This window comes from Vicia villosa, linkage group LG3 (genome assembly GCF_029867415.1).
Source record: "Vicia villosa cultivar HV-30 ecotype Madison, WI linkage group LG3, Vvil1.0, whole genome shotgun sequence".
Taxonomy (NCBI): domain Eukaryota; kingdom Viridiplantae; phylum Streptophyta; class Magnoliopsida; order Fabales; family Fabaceae; genus Vicia; species Vicia villosa.
The window spans coordinates 182,559,325-182,575,126 of NC_081182.1; the positions used below are offsets into that span (position 1 = coordinate 182,559,325).

The 15,802-nt window shown below is 36.2% G+C and overlaps 1 protein-coding gene across 1 annotated transcript; it reads right to left on the reverse strand.

The window, feature by feature from the left end:
* Positions 1-745: 745 nt before the first annotated feature.
* LOC131659489 (uncharacterized) lies at positions 746-1,963 on the reverse strand. Its single transcript, XM_058928673.1, has 2 exons — positions 1,216-1,963; positions 746-1,023 (listed from the first exon to the last, which is right to left on the reverse strand). Exons 1-2 carry the CDS (start codon positions 1,961-1,963, stop codon positions 746-748), a joined length of 1,026 nt encoding a protein of 341 aa, XP_058784656.1.
* Between the last annotated feature and the right edge of the window lie 13,839 nt (positions 1,964-15,802).

Below are 15,802 nucleotides of genomic sequence, written 5' to 3' on the forward strand. Positions count from 1 at the left end.
GCAATAGAGTTATCAAGTTCTGATCGAGCAGTTGTTGTAGAACTTGAGACAACGGTATGTGCAACGGAGAGAATGACCACTTGGGTTTGGATTTCCATTTATCTTGCCCACCTTGCTGCCTATGTTGATCCTTCTTCTTCTCGATCAGAAGTGCCTTTAATTCTTCTTGCCCCTTGGCCAAGTGAAAGATTATTTTTCGGAACTGGTTATCCTGAGCCTGAAGAATTTTGACAGATTGTTCAAGATCCATGTTCTCACTGAAATAAACAGCGGAAAGATAAAGTATTTGCTTTATAAAACCTGTGATGTAAGGCTATGAATGGTATGTGTATGCATATGCAATGTTTCCAAGGAATTGAAGGATTTTTAACGCATATTGAAAATAAAAGCAAAAATATTAATTCTCTTATAAAAATATAAAATATAATGTTATGAAGTTATTAGTTACATCTGAAAGTGCTGAAAATAAAAATAAAATATAACATGAAAAAATAACAGAAATCAGTCATCGAGTCGGCGCTTTCTCTTTAAACTTCTGATCTCCTCTCTGTGAGCTTTAATCATCTCGTTTCTTTCTTGGACGAGTCTATCAATCTCTTGTTCCCATGATTGTATTTGATCTGGAGAGACGAAGTCCTCAACCTTCCATTTACGGGAGAAATAGTCAAGCATACCATCTCGCTCTTTAGCATCAACCACTAACACTGCTTTTTCAGCATCAACCTCACGTAAGCGCTTTTCAAGATTAGCCTTTTTCTCTTCTTAAAGAAGCAACGGTAGCAGTAAGGTCTTCATTTGGAGCGGGAACATAAGGCTCCAAAACCACAGGAATGACCAGAGGGGTAACCCTTGGCACAACAGGGATATCAGATGGATATGGCATACCATACTCAACAACTCGATCATAAATCCACCTAAAATAAATATCTGAAGGGATGTAGTTCCGTAGTCCCAATTCTCTCGTGCATACTTTCTTTACCTTGGACCAAGCTCTAATGAACAACTTCTTCTTTCCGGTTGTATCTGAATCATAATCAAAATTTTCCGCGCTAAGGTATATGGAGCGAGGTTTGTCTTTCAACGCGAAACCAAACTGATGTCGAGCTAATATGGGATTATAAGTTATTCCTCCTCGGGTGCCAAGAAGAGGTACATTTGGGAAATCTCCACAACTATCAAACAAATGGGTTCCTTCAAACTCTTTTTGGTTCCAACCGATATCATCATATGAAAGCCTCGTGATTCTTTGAACCCAAGTCCCACCTTCTTCATTCTTTATTACAGAACGGGGTAAGTGAGAAATAAACCACTTATGAAGAAGAGGTGCACACCCAAGAACGTAGCCTTTTCCTTTAGATGATCGATGATGGATGGAGTGCAACAAGTCACCCAATAAGGTAGGAACGGGATTATTGCCGATGAAGATCTTAGTGGCAATCACATCTACAATTTTGTCGTAACGAGGGAATAAGACTTGTCCATAGATCAGGAAAGCGAGGACCTTTTCAAGAGCATCCATACTTGCAGCATTAATCAAGATTTCAACTTGACTATACAAGAAGTCAATAGGCAAACCAGTGTAGTCTCCTTTATTCACCCAAACCTTTTTAATTTCTGATCGAGGCAAATGCAACGCAGCAGCAACATCTTTTAACTTAGGAATCTCTTCTTCACCAGTGTAGGGCATCTGATCAAGCACAGGTAATCCTAGTATGGAGGAAAATTCCTCTAATGTGGGAACCAATTGAAAGTCCCTATAGGTAAAGCAATGAAGGAGAGGATCATAAAACCGGATCATCGTATTGAGGAGCGTTTCATCCCCTTTGGTTCGTACCAGGCTGATTAATCTGTTAAGAGACTCGGAAAGCACAAAAGCACCAGAAACATTATCACAAAGAATCTTCAGAGATGTAGGTACTCCCTTGAAGCTGAGGCAGAAAGGTTTACGAACTTTGATTCCCATGACCTACAAAACAAATTATGGTTAACAATCCTTTAACTCCTTGGAATGAGTTAGTCATGATATGTATGAATGATGCATGGATGCATGAGTCACAAACACAGATAAGTTCACGCAAATCACACAATTTCCTTAGGATTGGCTTGCATGGAGTTATGACCAGGTGAGATACCCTTCCCAAAGGTACTTCTATGGATAAAGAGATTTCAACAACGGGTTCTACCAGTGACCCAGAATTGTCAGCCCCTTATAAAGCACACTCGAACATGATACATGCATACCACGCAATGATACTTTAGGAAGAAACCTATCTGAGCTGTAGTATCGGGTCGCGACCATAACTTGGCATGCACCAAGAATAGCCCTCCCACTACGTTCCTAAAAGTTAACATGGGTTAAAGGTTACTAAAGGTCCCTGAGCTCCGACGCACCCAAAGATACATGCATAAACCTCTCTCATGCAAAATAGGTACACAATAACCAGTGGAGGCCTAACTCAAGTGCAAACTTTATTTTGACCAATCCCAAGCATGCACAAGGGAGATCTCAATGACTATGCCGCTCCTATCTTAAGTGTTCTTGAATTCGGGAGTAGGATCCGTCCTTCATTTTTCCCAAAACAACCCTGAAAAATAAAGCAAGCAAAGCAAACAATAGAAAGCATTTTAAAGTGAATCCTAAACTTTTAAGGTAACCCCTCTTTTATAAGAAAATTCTCCCCAGAAGAGTCGCCAGTTCTGTAATACGGTGAACTGACTTTATTGAAATGTCGCGGTAAGCAAGAGTCACCACCGACTTTTATTTTATCCAAATTAATGAAAAGGCTACAAGAACAGGAAAAACCTTTTAAATAAAACTGAGTTCGGGGGGTAATTTATACAAAGGGAAGGTGTAAGGCACCCTTTGCATCCATGGTTTTCCATGGGCTCTTAATTGCTTTGCTCTTTAGTTTTGAAGCCAAAAGTTTTAGAAAGGTAGAAGAAGAAGAAATAAGGACTTTAGCTCGTAAATAAGCGTAGCCTTTTTGAAGGTTTGTGAAAAAGTGTAAGAAAAAGATTTAAGCCAGAGCAAAGCAATTAGGGGAAAATTACCTGGTTAGATGAAAAATGTTCTTTTAGCCTTTCAGGGTTATCCATACCATAGGAGGGTAGGGAAGTCCTTTTATTTGGAGGTTAAAGGGTCGTCGAATCATCGTTCGCCACAAGACTCTCCCTGCCATAGAGGGGCAGGTAGTCTAGGGGAAGGGTCAGAATAGCCATTTACTTTTAGGCAACCGGAGGATACCTCAGCATTTCGTAGGCAACTTCGAGGGACGAGATCAAATTAGCAAATCGAAGGCAGCATCATTGGGACTTATGATCTTAGAATGAACCGAGGGCAACATTGCTGAGGTATCCTCGTATTCGAGGGACTTGGCTATTCTGCACTGAAAAACACAAGGCAACAGGCAACAGGCAACAAGAGAGGTTACCATAAAAGGTGTGTGGGTGCAACAATCACGTGATTTAGATTCAGAATAATTTATCTTGTAATTAGGTGATTCTAGATTCAGTTCAAGGTTACCACTCCCTAGGATTACTAACCACGCAGTTAATATAATATACAGTTTTAAGTGCCTTCAAGGCCAAACAATACAACCTCGAAGCAGTTACATGATAAAACATGGGGAAGGGGAAAAGACAATAATAAAAACCCCACCAGAGCAAGGAGGTTTGACATAACTAATAATTAAAAATTAAAAATAAATTAAGTTTTAGGGTTACCGACTAATTGAGCTTTGACGGTTGGCTAACCCTGAAAATATTGGAAAATGAAAAACAAACACAAAGGGGTGAGTGTAAGGTCAGTTCATTGATATTGACTATAAAAACATAACTTTAAATCAGAAGGGCAAAAAGAAATAATTAAATTAAAATTCAAAAAGAAATATTTAAATTAAAAGGAAAAAATAAATATTTAAATTAAAAGAATAGAATCAGGGACTTAGCTTTGATCTGACATGGTTCGTAGTCGGAGGAAATCCTGGTGCTAACCCTGAAAAAACTGCAAAACAAGAGAAAATTTTAGTGTAGGTGTGATCTTCGTAAACCCTGATTAGGGTACGAATTAAATAAAATTAACAAAATAAATAAGCAATTTAATTAATTATTAATTAAATTGATAAAAAACAGGTTTCGATTAAATATAAGACCTTCATATATTTTAATCAATTAATAAAAATAAATTATGATTTATTAAGCTATTTAACAAATAAAACCAAACTAAATTAAATAACATAACTAAAATAAAGGTTTTATTATAATATTTGTAAAAAGGAATTTTAGTAAAATAAAAAAAGTTTTATTGGGAAAATTATTAAAGAGAAGAAGAAAAGAAAAAAAAGGAATATATAAATATATATATATATATATAATAAAATAAATATTAAGATTATGTAATTAAAAATAAAAAAAAAATATGAAAAACTTAACTCATGATCTGGTGTGACGCGCGCGTAGATTCCATGGTGGACCTGCGCTCTCAGATGCGTTGGATTGATCAACTTGGAGATCTGATGGCGTCAGGGACGTGGACCTACCGTACGTGAGTGAAAGAGGAACACTGGATCACCTTTGTTTCAAATCTTCTGCGCGCGTTGCTCATCCAACGACAAGGAGACGTGTGTGTCATCTCCTACCTTTGTCCGTCACCTTAGCCTTTACCTACAGACACTCCACCGTGGCTACACCCCTGCGTCTACGAATAGGGCAAAACACAACAAGAAATATTTTGCGACCCCATAGACATGTTCGTCTAGGCTTCACGATTCTAATGGTGCATGTAATTGATCCTAATTTTGCCTAGAACAAAAAATCCTCATTGAAGGTCTTGAACCCTAACAATGGCCGAACACTCATAACAACACATAAATGCAATTAAGTTTCCAGATAGCAACGAAACATGATCAGGATAGAGAATAAACCATTGAATTTTAATAATGATGCATGAATGGGCATAATCAAATTCAAAAAGATAGTGACTTACCTTGGCTAATAGAAGGTGATTCTGGGACTTCTGAGTGTTGGAATGGATGTTCTCTCGTCCAGAAAACGCCGAGGGACCAATTGGAATAATTCTTATGGCTTGAATTGAGCTGCAACTTAGAAACCGAATTCCAAATTTTTTGAGATTTTTGGAAGCTTGGTATGGTTCTTGGAGGCAAAGAAATCGTGAACCCTTGGTCTGCAAACATTTGTGTTTATATATTGGACAAATTAGGTCAATAAAACTTGATCAAATCTTATTGCATCCAAGATTGCCATTGGAGAACTTTGATTGAAAAATATGTTTTGAAAAGCTTCTAAATTTAGCCAAATGTGATCCAATCTCTTTCAATAATCAAGTGCACGAAATTTGATTTGATTTTGGGACATTATTGATGATTGAAATTGAATCAAAACAAATCTTTGACATTTACTTGAATTTTTTTGAATTATATTAATTTTAAATGAATGAAAAATCCATATAAAATCAAATAAATCTTAAAAATTCGTGGTAATTAAATTTGGGGCCTTGGATGACTTGTGGATCAAGCTTGGATCATAAAAACTTGGGCTTCTTTGTAAAAATATTCATTTTGAATCCTTTTTCTTCACATTTTTTTTTCAAAGTTAGTCAACTTTGACAAGGCATATCTCTCTCAATTTTTGAGGTATGCAGGATTTCTAGGAATTTTTAGAAACCATAAAGAGTCCTCTAACCAATGTTTTTGGTCCCATGTCAAAATAATTTTCCATGCTCCTTGTATGCTCTTTTGAAAAAGATGACTTTTGGTTGACTTTTGAAAAGGACCTATAATGTTTTGATCCATATCTCTCGAATGAAGCATTTTTAGACTTGGCATGTGAGAGACAAATTTGTAGAGAATTCAATTTCCTTCAAAATAGGCTTTCGATGGAAAATTTCTGATGTTCCATGTGGGAGTTATGGCTGGTCAAAGTTCAGTTGACTTGCTCCTATGAAAACCCTAATTTAGAAACTTTTGAATTTGTTGATTTATGATCTTTCCTTGATGAACCATGATCAATTCTTGATCAAATGGTGAATGATACTTCAAAATAAGGATGTTGACAAAAAATCAGGAGTTTTGACTGTATTTTGACCATAGTTGACTTTTAGGTCAAATTAGTCGACTGTTGACTTTTTGAGCAATTGAGCGATCAATCCTTTGAATTCAGCCCTGAATTTTGTCATGGAAGTAGTTTGGAATATCATAGACCATATGAGATGCCTTGGAGCTTTTGATCCATTGATTTTTCCTCAGAACAACAAAAACCCTAGTTCCTTGAACATTGTTTAGGAGGGATGTCTTTGAGCCATGTGCCTTGATTTGAATTTGAAGGAGAGAAATAGTATGGGCAAGTTTTGGGGTATGACAGGTTGCCTTTTCAGGCCATGCTACAATCAAATCATCTGGTTCCTTCCAAAAAGCATTTTCTTCACATTCTGAAAAAATGGTATTTATCTTGGGTGGCATCTTTAAGCCCATCTCCCCCAGAACTTTTTCCAACAAATGCAAATTTTAGGGCATTTCAGTGTTCAATCATCTTCTACCTTTAGATCAAGATAGGCAGACGTGCTTATCTGACTCTTCAGGTTTAAGAAGATTGAATAGGGGCAGCTGTCCTACCCCAAAATTTGCCCATCTCATTTCATCATCAAGGGCTCAAGGTTCAAGGGTTTTCTCAAGTCACCCTCTCCTATTCAAAACTAGGGTTTGCATTTTAGTTTGAATCTTTAAAGCCTCAATATGATCTCAAGGTGTCTCATATGTCTCAAGGTATCTCCATGTCAATTATCAAGCTTCAATTCCAAGGATTGCTCACTCAATGGTTCAGATGACCCACAATCGACTAGTTTGACCTAAAAGTCAATTGTAGTCAAAATACAGTCAAACTTCAAGACTTTTGGTCAACATCAAGAATTGGAGATTATATCCATCATTTGATCAAGGTTTGATCATGATCCATTAATAAAAAATCAGGAATGAACAAATTCAAAAGGTTCAAATTAGGGTTTTTTATAGGAGAAAGTCAACCCAACTTTGACAGATCATAAATTTCACATGGAGTATCAGAAATTTATCACTCAAAGCCTATTTTGAAGGAAATTGGATTCTCTACAACTTTGTCTCTCACAAGCCAAGGCCAGAAATGCACCATTTGAGAGATATGGTACAAAAGATTATAGGTCCTTTTCAAAAGTCAACCGAAAGCAGTTTTTTTCAAAGGCCATATCATCAAGATAAAATCTCCAAATGAAAAATATGTTCCAAAGTGGATTATAGAGGACATCTTGAGGTTTCCAGAAAGTCCTAGAACTCTTCCATGTCATAAAAATTGAGGGAGATATGCCTTGTCAAAGTTGGTCGATTTTGGATGGAAAATGTGAAACAAAAGTGGTTCAAAATGGATATTTTTGCAAATGGGCCTATCTTGTAATGATCCAAAATTTTTCCTCATGTAGTCAAGAAGCTCCAAAACCAATCCCATGATTTAGTTGATTTTATTATAACTTTTGTGAATTTTTATTCATTTAAAACATAATAAAGTCAAATAAATCAAAGGAAAATCAAAGATATGATTCAAATCCATATTCCAAATCATATTCAATCAATATTTAAGTCATATTGTGATCCAAATTCGTGCACATTGGTAATTGGAAGGATTGGATGTAATTTGAACCAATTTAGAAAGAGTTTATAACTAATTTCAATCAAGTATCAATATCAATAATCAATAAGATTGGATCCAAGTTTGTTGACCTAAGGCCTTCCTCAGATATATTTGAAGATGTTCAGATGCAAGGAGAGGAATTTTTTCGGCCTCCAAGAGCCATAGCCGAGCTCCAAAACTTGAAGAAAAACTGAAAATTGAATTCAACATTTGAGGGCGATTCAAGGAGTTGAGGGATTCTAACACGTTCCTGGGGATGTTCTAAAGCAGTTCCAATCATCACCCATGATCAGAGCGTTCAAAATCCGCATTCAGGAACACACGGTTTGTCGTTTTTTATTTTGAATCGATTCATACAATTTACGAATCATAATCATGCTTTGAACATATATCTTGGTTTGTTATGATGTTCTGAATCTTTCTGGGCTGTTAATTTGTTCGTTGCGTGTGTATACTGTGATTCACCATATTAGGGTTCATAACTCATATTTTTAGGGTTTCTCGATTGAGCCAAAATCAGATCCTGAAACAGGTACCAGTGGGTTCGTTTGGTTAAGACGAAACCAACCATGGTTTTAGTTGTGATTTTCATGCGTGTATGAAGGATTTAGCCAGGACAGGTGTAGTAAGTATACGTTTTTATAACTAACCTGAAAAAGGCGGTATAAAAGAAATGTTGCAGGTTTTCTTGAAGAAGATGGTGATGTGTCCTTGTGTTACTGGTCAGTTTAAAATCCTCGCGCGCGTTTTCTTAATGGGATTCAGTTTTCTTTTTATTATGTTTCCAATGCATATCTTGAACAGATTGATCGCTTGGTTGGAATGGTAAGTGAGGTGTTTGAGGTAAGGGGCGTGGGTTCGATCCCCACCCCCAACATTATTTTTAAGGAAAATGCAGGTTATTTGATCCAGTACCACGCATCCTTATTGGCTTATGACGCACCTTCCGCTCCCACCACTGGATGAACGGATCATCAGATCTAACGTCAGCAGGGAAGAGGTTCATCAAGTACCCTCAAGACCTCAACATACATGATTACTGCCAGGTTTCTTCATATATTTATTTTATTATTTATCTTATTATATTAATTGTTTAGATTGATAGTTAATTCAATTTAATTAATTTATTTTAATTAGATAATATAATTAGGGTTAGGTTAATGACTAGGATTTAGGATTTTCTCGATTATCCCGATTATTCGGTTATTTCGATTATTCGACTTAATTGATTTAATTAATATTATAAATCACAAAAAACACTAGAAAGGTTGTAAGCATTAGGGTTTGCCCAATCCTACAGGCCTTTTGGCAAAACATTAACCCTTAATTAATTTTCTCCTCGATCCGACTATATATATTAGCCGCATTGGCGAGAGATAAATTTAATCGAATTAATTTATTCGTTAATATTAATTTGACTAATTCCTGGCTAATTCTCTCCCCGATCCGACTAAATCTATTAGTCGCATTGGCGAGAGATAAAATAATAAAACATAAGTAACGAAATTCATTATCATGTAATAACCAAATCTATTGGTTATGAGAGATAATGATAAAACTCATAATTTAAATTATACAAGATTAAAATACACTTCATTTGCTATTCGTGACGATCGAACCTATCGGTCAGAATGGTCAACAAAACTTTACCTAATCCGTTAACTATGGTGATCAAGCCTATTGATCATCGCAACTAACGGTAACATATTAAATCAGGGTTGTACGCCCAAATCTTAAAGCACTCCTTCAAACTACGGATTTTCATCACATCGATCAGGCAACTCAAAATGCCTTGCAAACCACAAAACTCAAAACTAGGACAGGCCATTCAAAAAGCCTTCAAAACAAATTCATAATCAATTCTAAGGCGTACAACCCGTGCCCGAACTACGTAGACTCTGATCCACCATAAGGAGGTACGTAGGCACTTGGTAACAAGGCGAGTCCCCTTCCCCAAAATTCTCATCAGGTTTGAATTTTACCATTCACCCTTTTCATTTCCTTAGCTATTGAATCTTAACAATTTTAGCCATAAACCTCCGCCTCTCAATTCAAAACCTTAGGAAAGGGTTAAGGGTGCCTAACACCTTCCCTCGACCTGATTATAATAATCTTACCCAGATCTTTATACCACATAGGGTTTCCTATTCGCCCTGGTAGAATAGGTGGCGACTCTAAATTTAATTTTTAGGGCAGGTTGCTACAATACGCATAAGTTGAGTCGCATTTGAGTCGAATTTTGAATTATTGTAATCATGATTTGAATATAATTATCATGTGATGATGAGATAATTGTGATGTGATTATGTCGTTATATTTTATTAATAACATTGTTGTCGTGGTAATGAAATGATTGTCATACTGTGTTGATGATATCATTGTGAAGTTGAAATTGTTGTGTTGCTTTGCTGATGGTTTGATTGTGATGAAAGCTGTATTATGTTGATAAGTTATGAAGTTGTATTAATTGTTGTATGAAGTGGTGAAATTATGTATGATATATATCTCCTATAATATTTATCATGTATTCCTTTATATTGTAAGATATCTCACCCCTTCTGCTGATATTTACCCTACCATGGGAAATGGGTAGGTACTCAAGATGAGCTATGGATGTTCGAGGTTATCTTTATGAAGTATTCATGTTGCTCTATAATAAGTCAAGAGGGTATTGCTCTGATACGTAGCACTCGGGGGATGGACGGTTGTTGTTATGTTTAAATGTTGTTATTACCTTAAGTTGAATTATGAATTATCATGTTGATTTTGAAGTTGTTTAGTCGAATAAATATGTTAAGGGAATTGAAGTTGAATAATATTAATAGTTGCGAAGTGTTTTTAGTGAATAAAAGATGTGATGTTGTTATCGTTGTGAAATTATGATTCTGCTGTTTAGTTGATTAATTGAATTGAAATATGTTGCTATAAGTTCATCCAGGTTCTATGTGTTATGTATCTGCATAATTATGATTAATGTATGTTTCTTATGTGAAGTAAATGTGACATCCCTTGTATGATTAAATTTTCCGCACTCTGAATTTTTTAATATTCGATGGGTAGAATTGGGGTGTTACAATGGCTGTTTGTGTTAAGAGAAAAAATGCAGCATATTTTGAATATGCATATCCAAAAACGCCTTTATAAAAAAATTGATTTCAGATATGTATGGTGTCGTTTTTTTTACCTCCCCGTTTCACTTGGGAGGACGGCACGCCGGACCCTTCATGCAAAATTTGGAAGGAGAAAGGCACCCTTGTGGGATGAATTTTATTTCAGTTCTTCCTATGATAGCACACGAAATTTTTAATTATCCTACGAGGAGGAGGAAGGGGATTCACCTAGACTATAAATTCTGGAGTCCGGGAGGTCGGTTATACATAGGGAAGGTTTTAAGCACCCTACATATCCGTAGTACTCTACGGGAACCTTCTCTGTGTCTATGTGTGTGTTTGTTTGCTAATTGATTGGGAAAGTTTCTCCTTTGTGTTATGAGAGAGAATTGAATTTAAAGACAGATGAACTGACTCTTTTTGGTTTTTGATTAGCTTGCTGAGATTCCTTGTGAATCTCATGCCTACATATCCCTAATGGAAGTCAGAGCTTTTTGTAGTTCGGGGAACTAATTAGGGAAATGAATTGATTTTTTTTTGGGTGCCTTGCTTGAAGCTCAAGGTTGAAGCTTTGAAATTAAATCTCTGTTTACAGTAAGGAGACATGAAGTCATCCTTACAGAGAGGTATTTCTACTATTCCACCACAAACATTTAAAGTGACAGAAAAGCTGAGTTTGTTTCATTAAGAGAGGGACCTTACTTGGTTGTGTACAAGTATGCCAGTCACATGTCTCTTGAATGAAAGAATGATTCTCAACCAAATTAGGGAAAGTTGTACAAGTCTGGGTGTGTGTGCCTCAGAGCATGCCTTTCAGAGTCCTAAATGGGAGAATGTTTAAAATTGAAATTGAAATGATTGTTTGTTTGTTTGTTTGTTTGGATGTGATGAGATAGGAGAAATATATCTCTATAGAGATAAATCATGTCTATCTACTGTATAAAAGATTTGAATTTGACTGGCTTGTATGAGGCCCAAGCTTGAGGCTTAAAAGGTTTTTTATTGACTCTGTGAGATGACTCCACTGGGAATTTGATTTTTTTACTGAGGGAATTTGTGTTCTGTAAGAAGCCCAGAATTGAGGTTGAATCTAGTTGGAGAGTGTTTATTTTGTTTTATTGAAAAGTTTATTTTAGTGTTCTGTACAAAGCCCAGAATTGTGGCTGACTCTACCTAAGGAGACTCTATTTTGTGCCTTGTACAAAGATCAAGGTTGTGGCTGACTGTTGAGGAAACAGAGTTTAAAGACTATGGATGACTCTATTTTGTGTGCCTTGTACAAAGTCCAAGGTTGTGGCTGACTCTCTAGGGAAAGGACTAAAAGGGTATTAATCTTTTGACATAGAAGAGGATGTTTATCTGCCTTATACAAAGCCTAAGGTTGTGGCTGACTTAGTGGGGAAAAGATCCTAAAGGTTAGGAATCTTTGACACTGGAAATGATGTTTATCTGCCTTGTACAAAGTCCAAGGTTGTGGATGTTTGATGGGGAAGGACTCACTGTGGAGACTCTATTATCTGCCTTGTACAAAGCCCAAGGTTGTGGCTAACTCTAGATAGGGAAATACCTATGAGTGGGATTCTTTTGACTCTAAGGGGAGTATCTGCCTTGTACAAAGCCCAAGGTTGAGGCTGACTCTTAATGGGGAAAAGACCTACCAGTGTGGGATCTTTTGACTCTTAGGGGATCTTTGACTCTACGGAGGATTACTCTATTGTTTAGAGACTAAAGGTTGACCCTTCTGAGGATTGTGCTCTTGTTAAGCAGGGATTGATGAATGAAAGACCCAGGTTTGAAGATTAACTCTATTGGGGAATTCGTTTGAGTGATTGATACTGACCCTAGGGTTGACTCTACTGAGGGGAGTTTTTTGAAGGTTTAAAAGATGACTTGGAAGCTAACCCTTTCCAGGAATTTGGATTTGAAGGATTGATTTTGGAGGCTGACCCTTTCCAGGGGATTTAGATTTGAAGGACTGATTTTGGAGGCTGATCCTTTCCAGGGGATTTATGAAAATCAATGATTGGGTAGCACTCTATTGACATGAAAGGATTGATTTAGACTTCTTGTTTAGAGCCCAAGATTAAGGCTGACTCTGACTGAGGATATTCAGATGTGGAACCTAGACTCTGTTAAGGAGGAAAATTATTGGAGATTGAGAATAAAGGTGACAGAGACTGTCCATGTCTCTCATTCTAAAGGGTGACTCAATACTGAGATTGAGACATTCTTAACTTGTTTAAAGTCTGGTTTGAAGAATAGAAGAATCTCATAAGGGTAGGCTAAAAGGTGACTAAAGACCTGTTCCTATGTGTCATACCCCAAAATTTTCCCATCTCATTTCATCTTCAATAACTCAAGGTTCAAAGGTTTTCTCAAAGTCACTCTCTCCTATTCAAAACTAGGGTTAGCATTTTATCAAAGTAGTTTGAATCTCTGAGGCCTCAATTGGATCTCAAGGTGTCTCATATGGTTCAAAGCATCTCCATGTCGAAAGTCAAGCTTCTATTCCAAGGATTGCTCACTCAATGGCTCAAATGACCCACAGCCGATTATGTTGATCTAAAAGTCAACTACAGTCAAAGTACAGTCAAAACTCCTGACTTTTGGTCAAACATCAAGTACCTGAGATTATATTCATCATTTGGTCAAAGGTTGATCATGATCCATTAATAAAAACTCATAAATGAACAAATCCAAAACGTTCAAAGTAGGGTTTTTTATAGGAGAAAGTCAACTCAACTTTGACCGGTCATAACTTTCACATGGAGTATCAGAAATTTCTCACTCAAAGCCTATTCTGAAGGAAATTTGAGTCTCTACAACTTTGCCTCTCACAAGCCAAGGCCAGAAGTGTTTCATTTGAGAGATATGGTCCAATACATTACAGGTCCTCCAAAAAGGTCAACAAAAACACCATTTGGGTCAAAGCTCATAACTTGAGCATGGAAGCTCCAATTGAGATGAAACCAAAAGGAGGTTTTAAAGGACTCTTTAAGCTTTCTAAAAAGTCCTAGAATGCATTCATACGATTAAAATTGAGGAGGTTATGAATTGCACAAGTTGGTTGAATTTCAAGAAGTTCATGAAAGAAATATTGTCCAATCTTGCAAATTCTCCAAATGGACCTATATTTCCTTGATCCAAACATGATTATAATCTTGTTAGAAGTCTCCTGGCCCAATTCCATGCCATTTGTTATTTATTTCATTTATCTTGATTTTTAATTCATTTTAAATTCAATTTAATCAAAATAAATAATAAAAGAAATCAAAGATTTAATTCTGGGTCTATTATATGATCAAAATATCAGAATTATTAGGCCAAGATTCTCGCAAGGGAGATGGGAGAGAAATATGCAATAATTGGCCAAGTTTAGTAAGATTTGAATAAAAAATATTCCTCCTTCAATCAAGGAATCAATCAACCAAATCATGGGATTTTTGTTCAAATTGATGACCTATTCATTTACATATAAATATATGAATGTATTCAGAAGCACGAGAGGTTTTTTGGCAGCCATGGAAATCGTGTTCAAACTCCAAAAAATCAAAGAAAGAGAGCCATCCGGTTTTGGAATTTGAGGTGGATTTAAGAAGATTTGTGGATCCTAACATGTTCCTGGAGTCTTTCTGAAGCTAATCAAATCATCACCATCGGCCAAAGCTTTGTGAATCGATCCCACAAAGGGCCACGGTTTGCAATTTTTTTATTTTTTATTACGGAAATTTACACGTCATAAACATGTTTCGATTATACTTTTGTGCTTAGAATGATGTTTTAAAACTTTCTGGATAGTTTAATTCGTGTTTAGTTGCAAAATTGAGGGATTCACCATGACTATGGTTTCGTAGCTTCGTTTGGGGTTTTTGTTTACAGGAGAAATTGGTCCAAAATAGGACAACCATTAAACTCAGAAGGACGAGGTGAGTTCATCCATGGCTTTAGGATTAGTTTTTGGTTCATATATGAGATTTTGGTGCTTGCAGGATCTATGGCCACGGATGGGTGTCTGTAGGTGTAAACCAGGCTAAAACGACAGGCCAGGGGAGAAGATGAAGTCGTGGCGAAATATTACTGGCCCGGTTTGAATCAAGAGCGCGCGCGTTTGTTTTTTCAATTAATCACGTTTTTCTTATATATATTATTTGCTGAAGTGATTTGAATGACACGATGCGTATCTGGTTGGATTGGTAAGGGCATGTGTGAGGCCAAGGGGAGCGAGTTCGATTCCCCGCTCCGGCAATATTTTTTACGAATCTTTTGTTTCCAGATCCTACACACACAGCCAATGCATGCCCACAATAGACTTTCAAGCAGCCACCATCAGATTTCCCTCAACACAGATCTAACGCGCACGAAGATGAAGGCACACCATGAAGCCTCACAGACCACACACACAGGATCCGGTCCAGGTTTCTATATATCTTTTTATTTATTTTATTTGTTTTATTTATTTGTTAGGTTAAATAATGATTATTTGTATTTAATTTAATTAACTTATTTTAATTAGGATTATTATATAATTAAGATATAATTAATATTAGGACTTTTTCCGATTATTTCCCCGATTATCTCGATTTAATTAATTTAGCCTTAATTATAAAAATCACAACAAACCCTAGGAAAGTTTATCAAAATATTAGGGTTTGCTCAATCCCACTGGCCATTGGCTAAAGTATTAGGGTTAGGGTTTTCTAATCAACTTAGGTTTAGCCAAACAATCTTAGAATTTTGTTCGCTTCGATTAAATCAATTGATCGTGGTGGGTAATAATCAATTATTTAGTTAATCATTAATATAATTCAAATACATATTATTTGGCTAAAGGGTCTCACCCATCTTATTGGTTGCGATGATTAGCCTATTTTTCTCGGAAAATTCGTTATTATTTATAATCGAATCTATCGATTATGAGGGATAACGATGAAGTTTAAATAATTAATTCTATAAAACATATTTATTTGTTATTAGTGATAATCGAACCTATCGATTAGAATTGGTAACAATTCCCCACT

Bases quoted from the DNA above. Each gene is read 5' to 3' on its own strand.
- LOC131659489 (XM_058928673.1), bottom strand. From the start codon at position 1,963: ATGGGAATCAAAGTTCGTAAACCTTTCTGCCTCAGCTTCAAGGGAGTA. The intron at 1,024-1,215 runs GTTGGAACCAAA...ATTATGATTCAG, and splicing joins GCTTTCATATGATGATATCG to ATACAACCGGAAAGAAGAAG.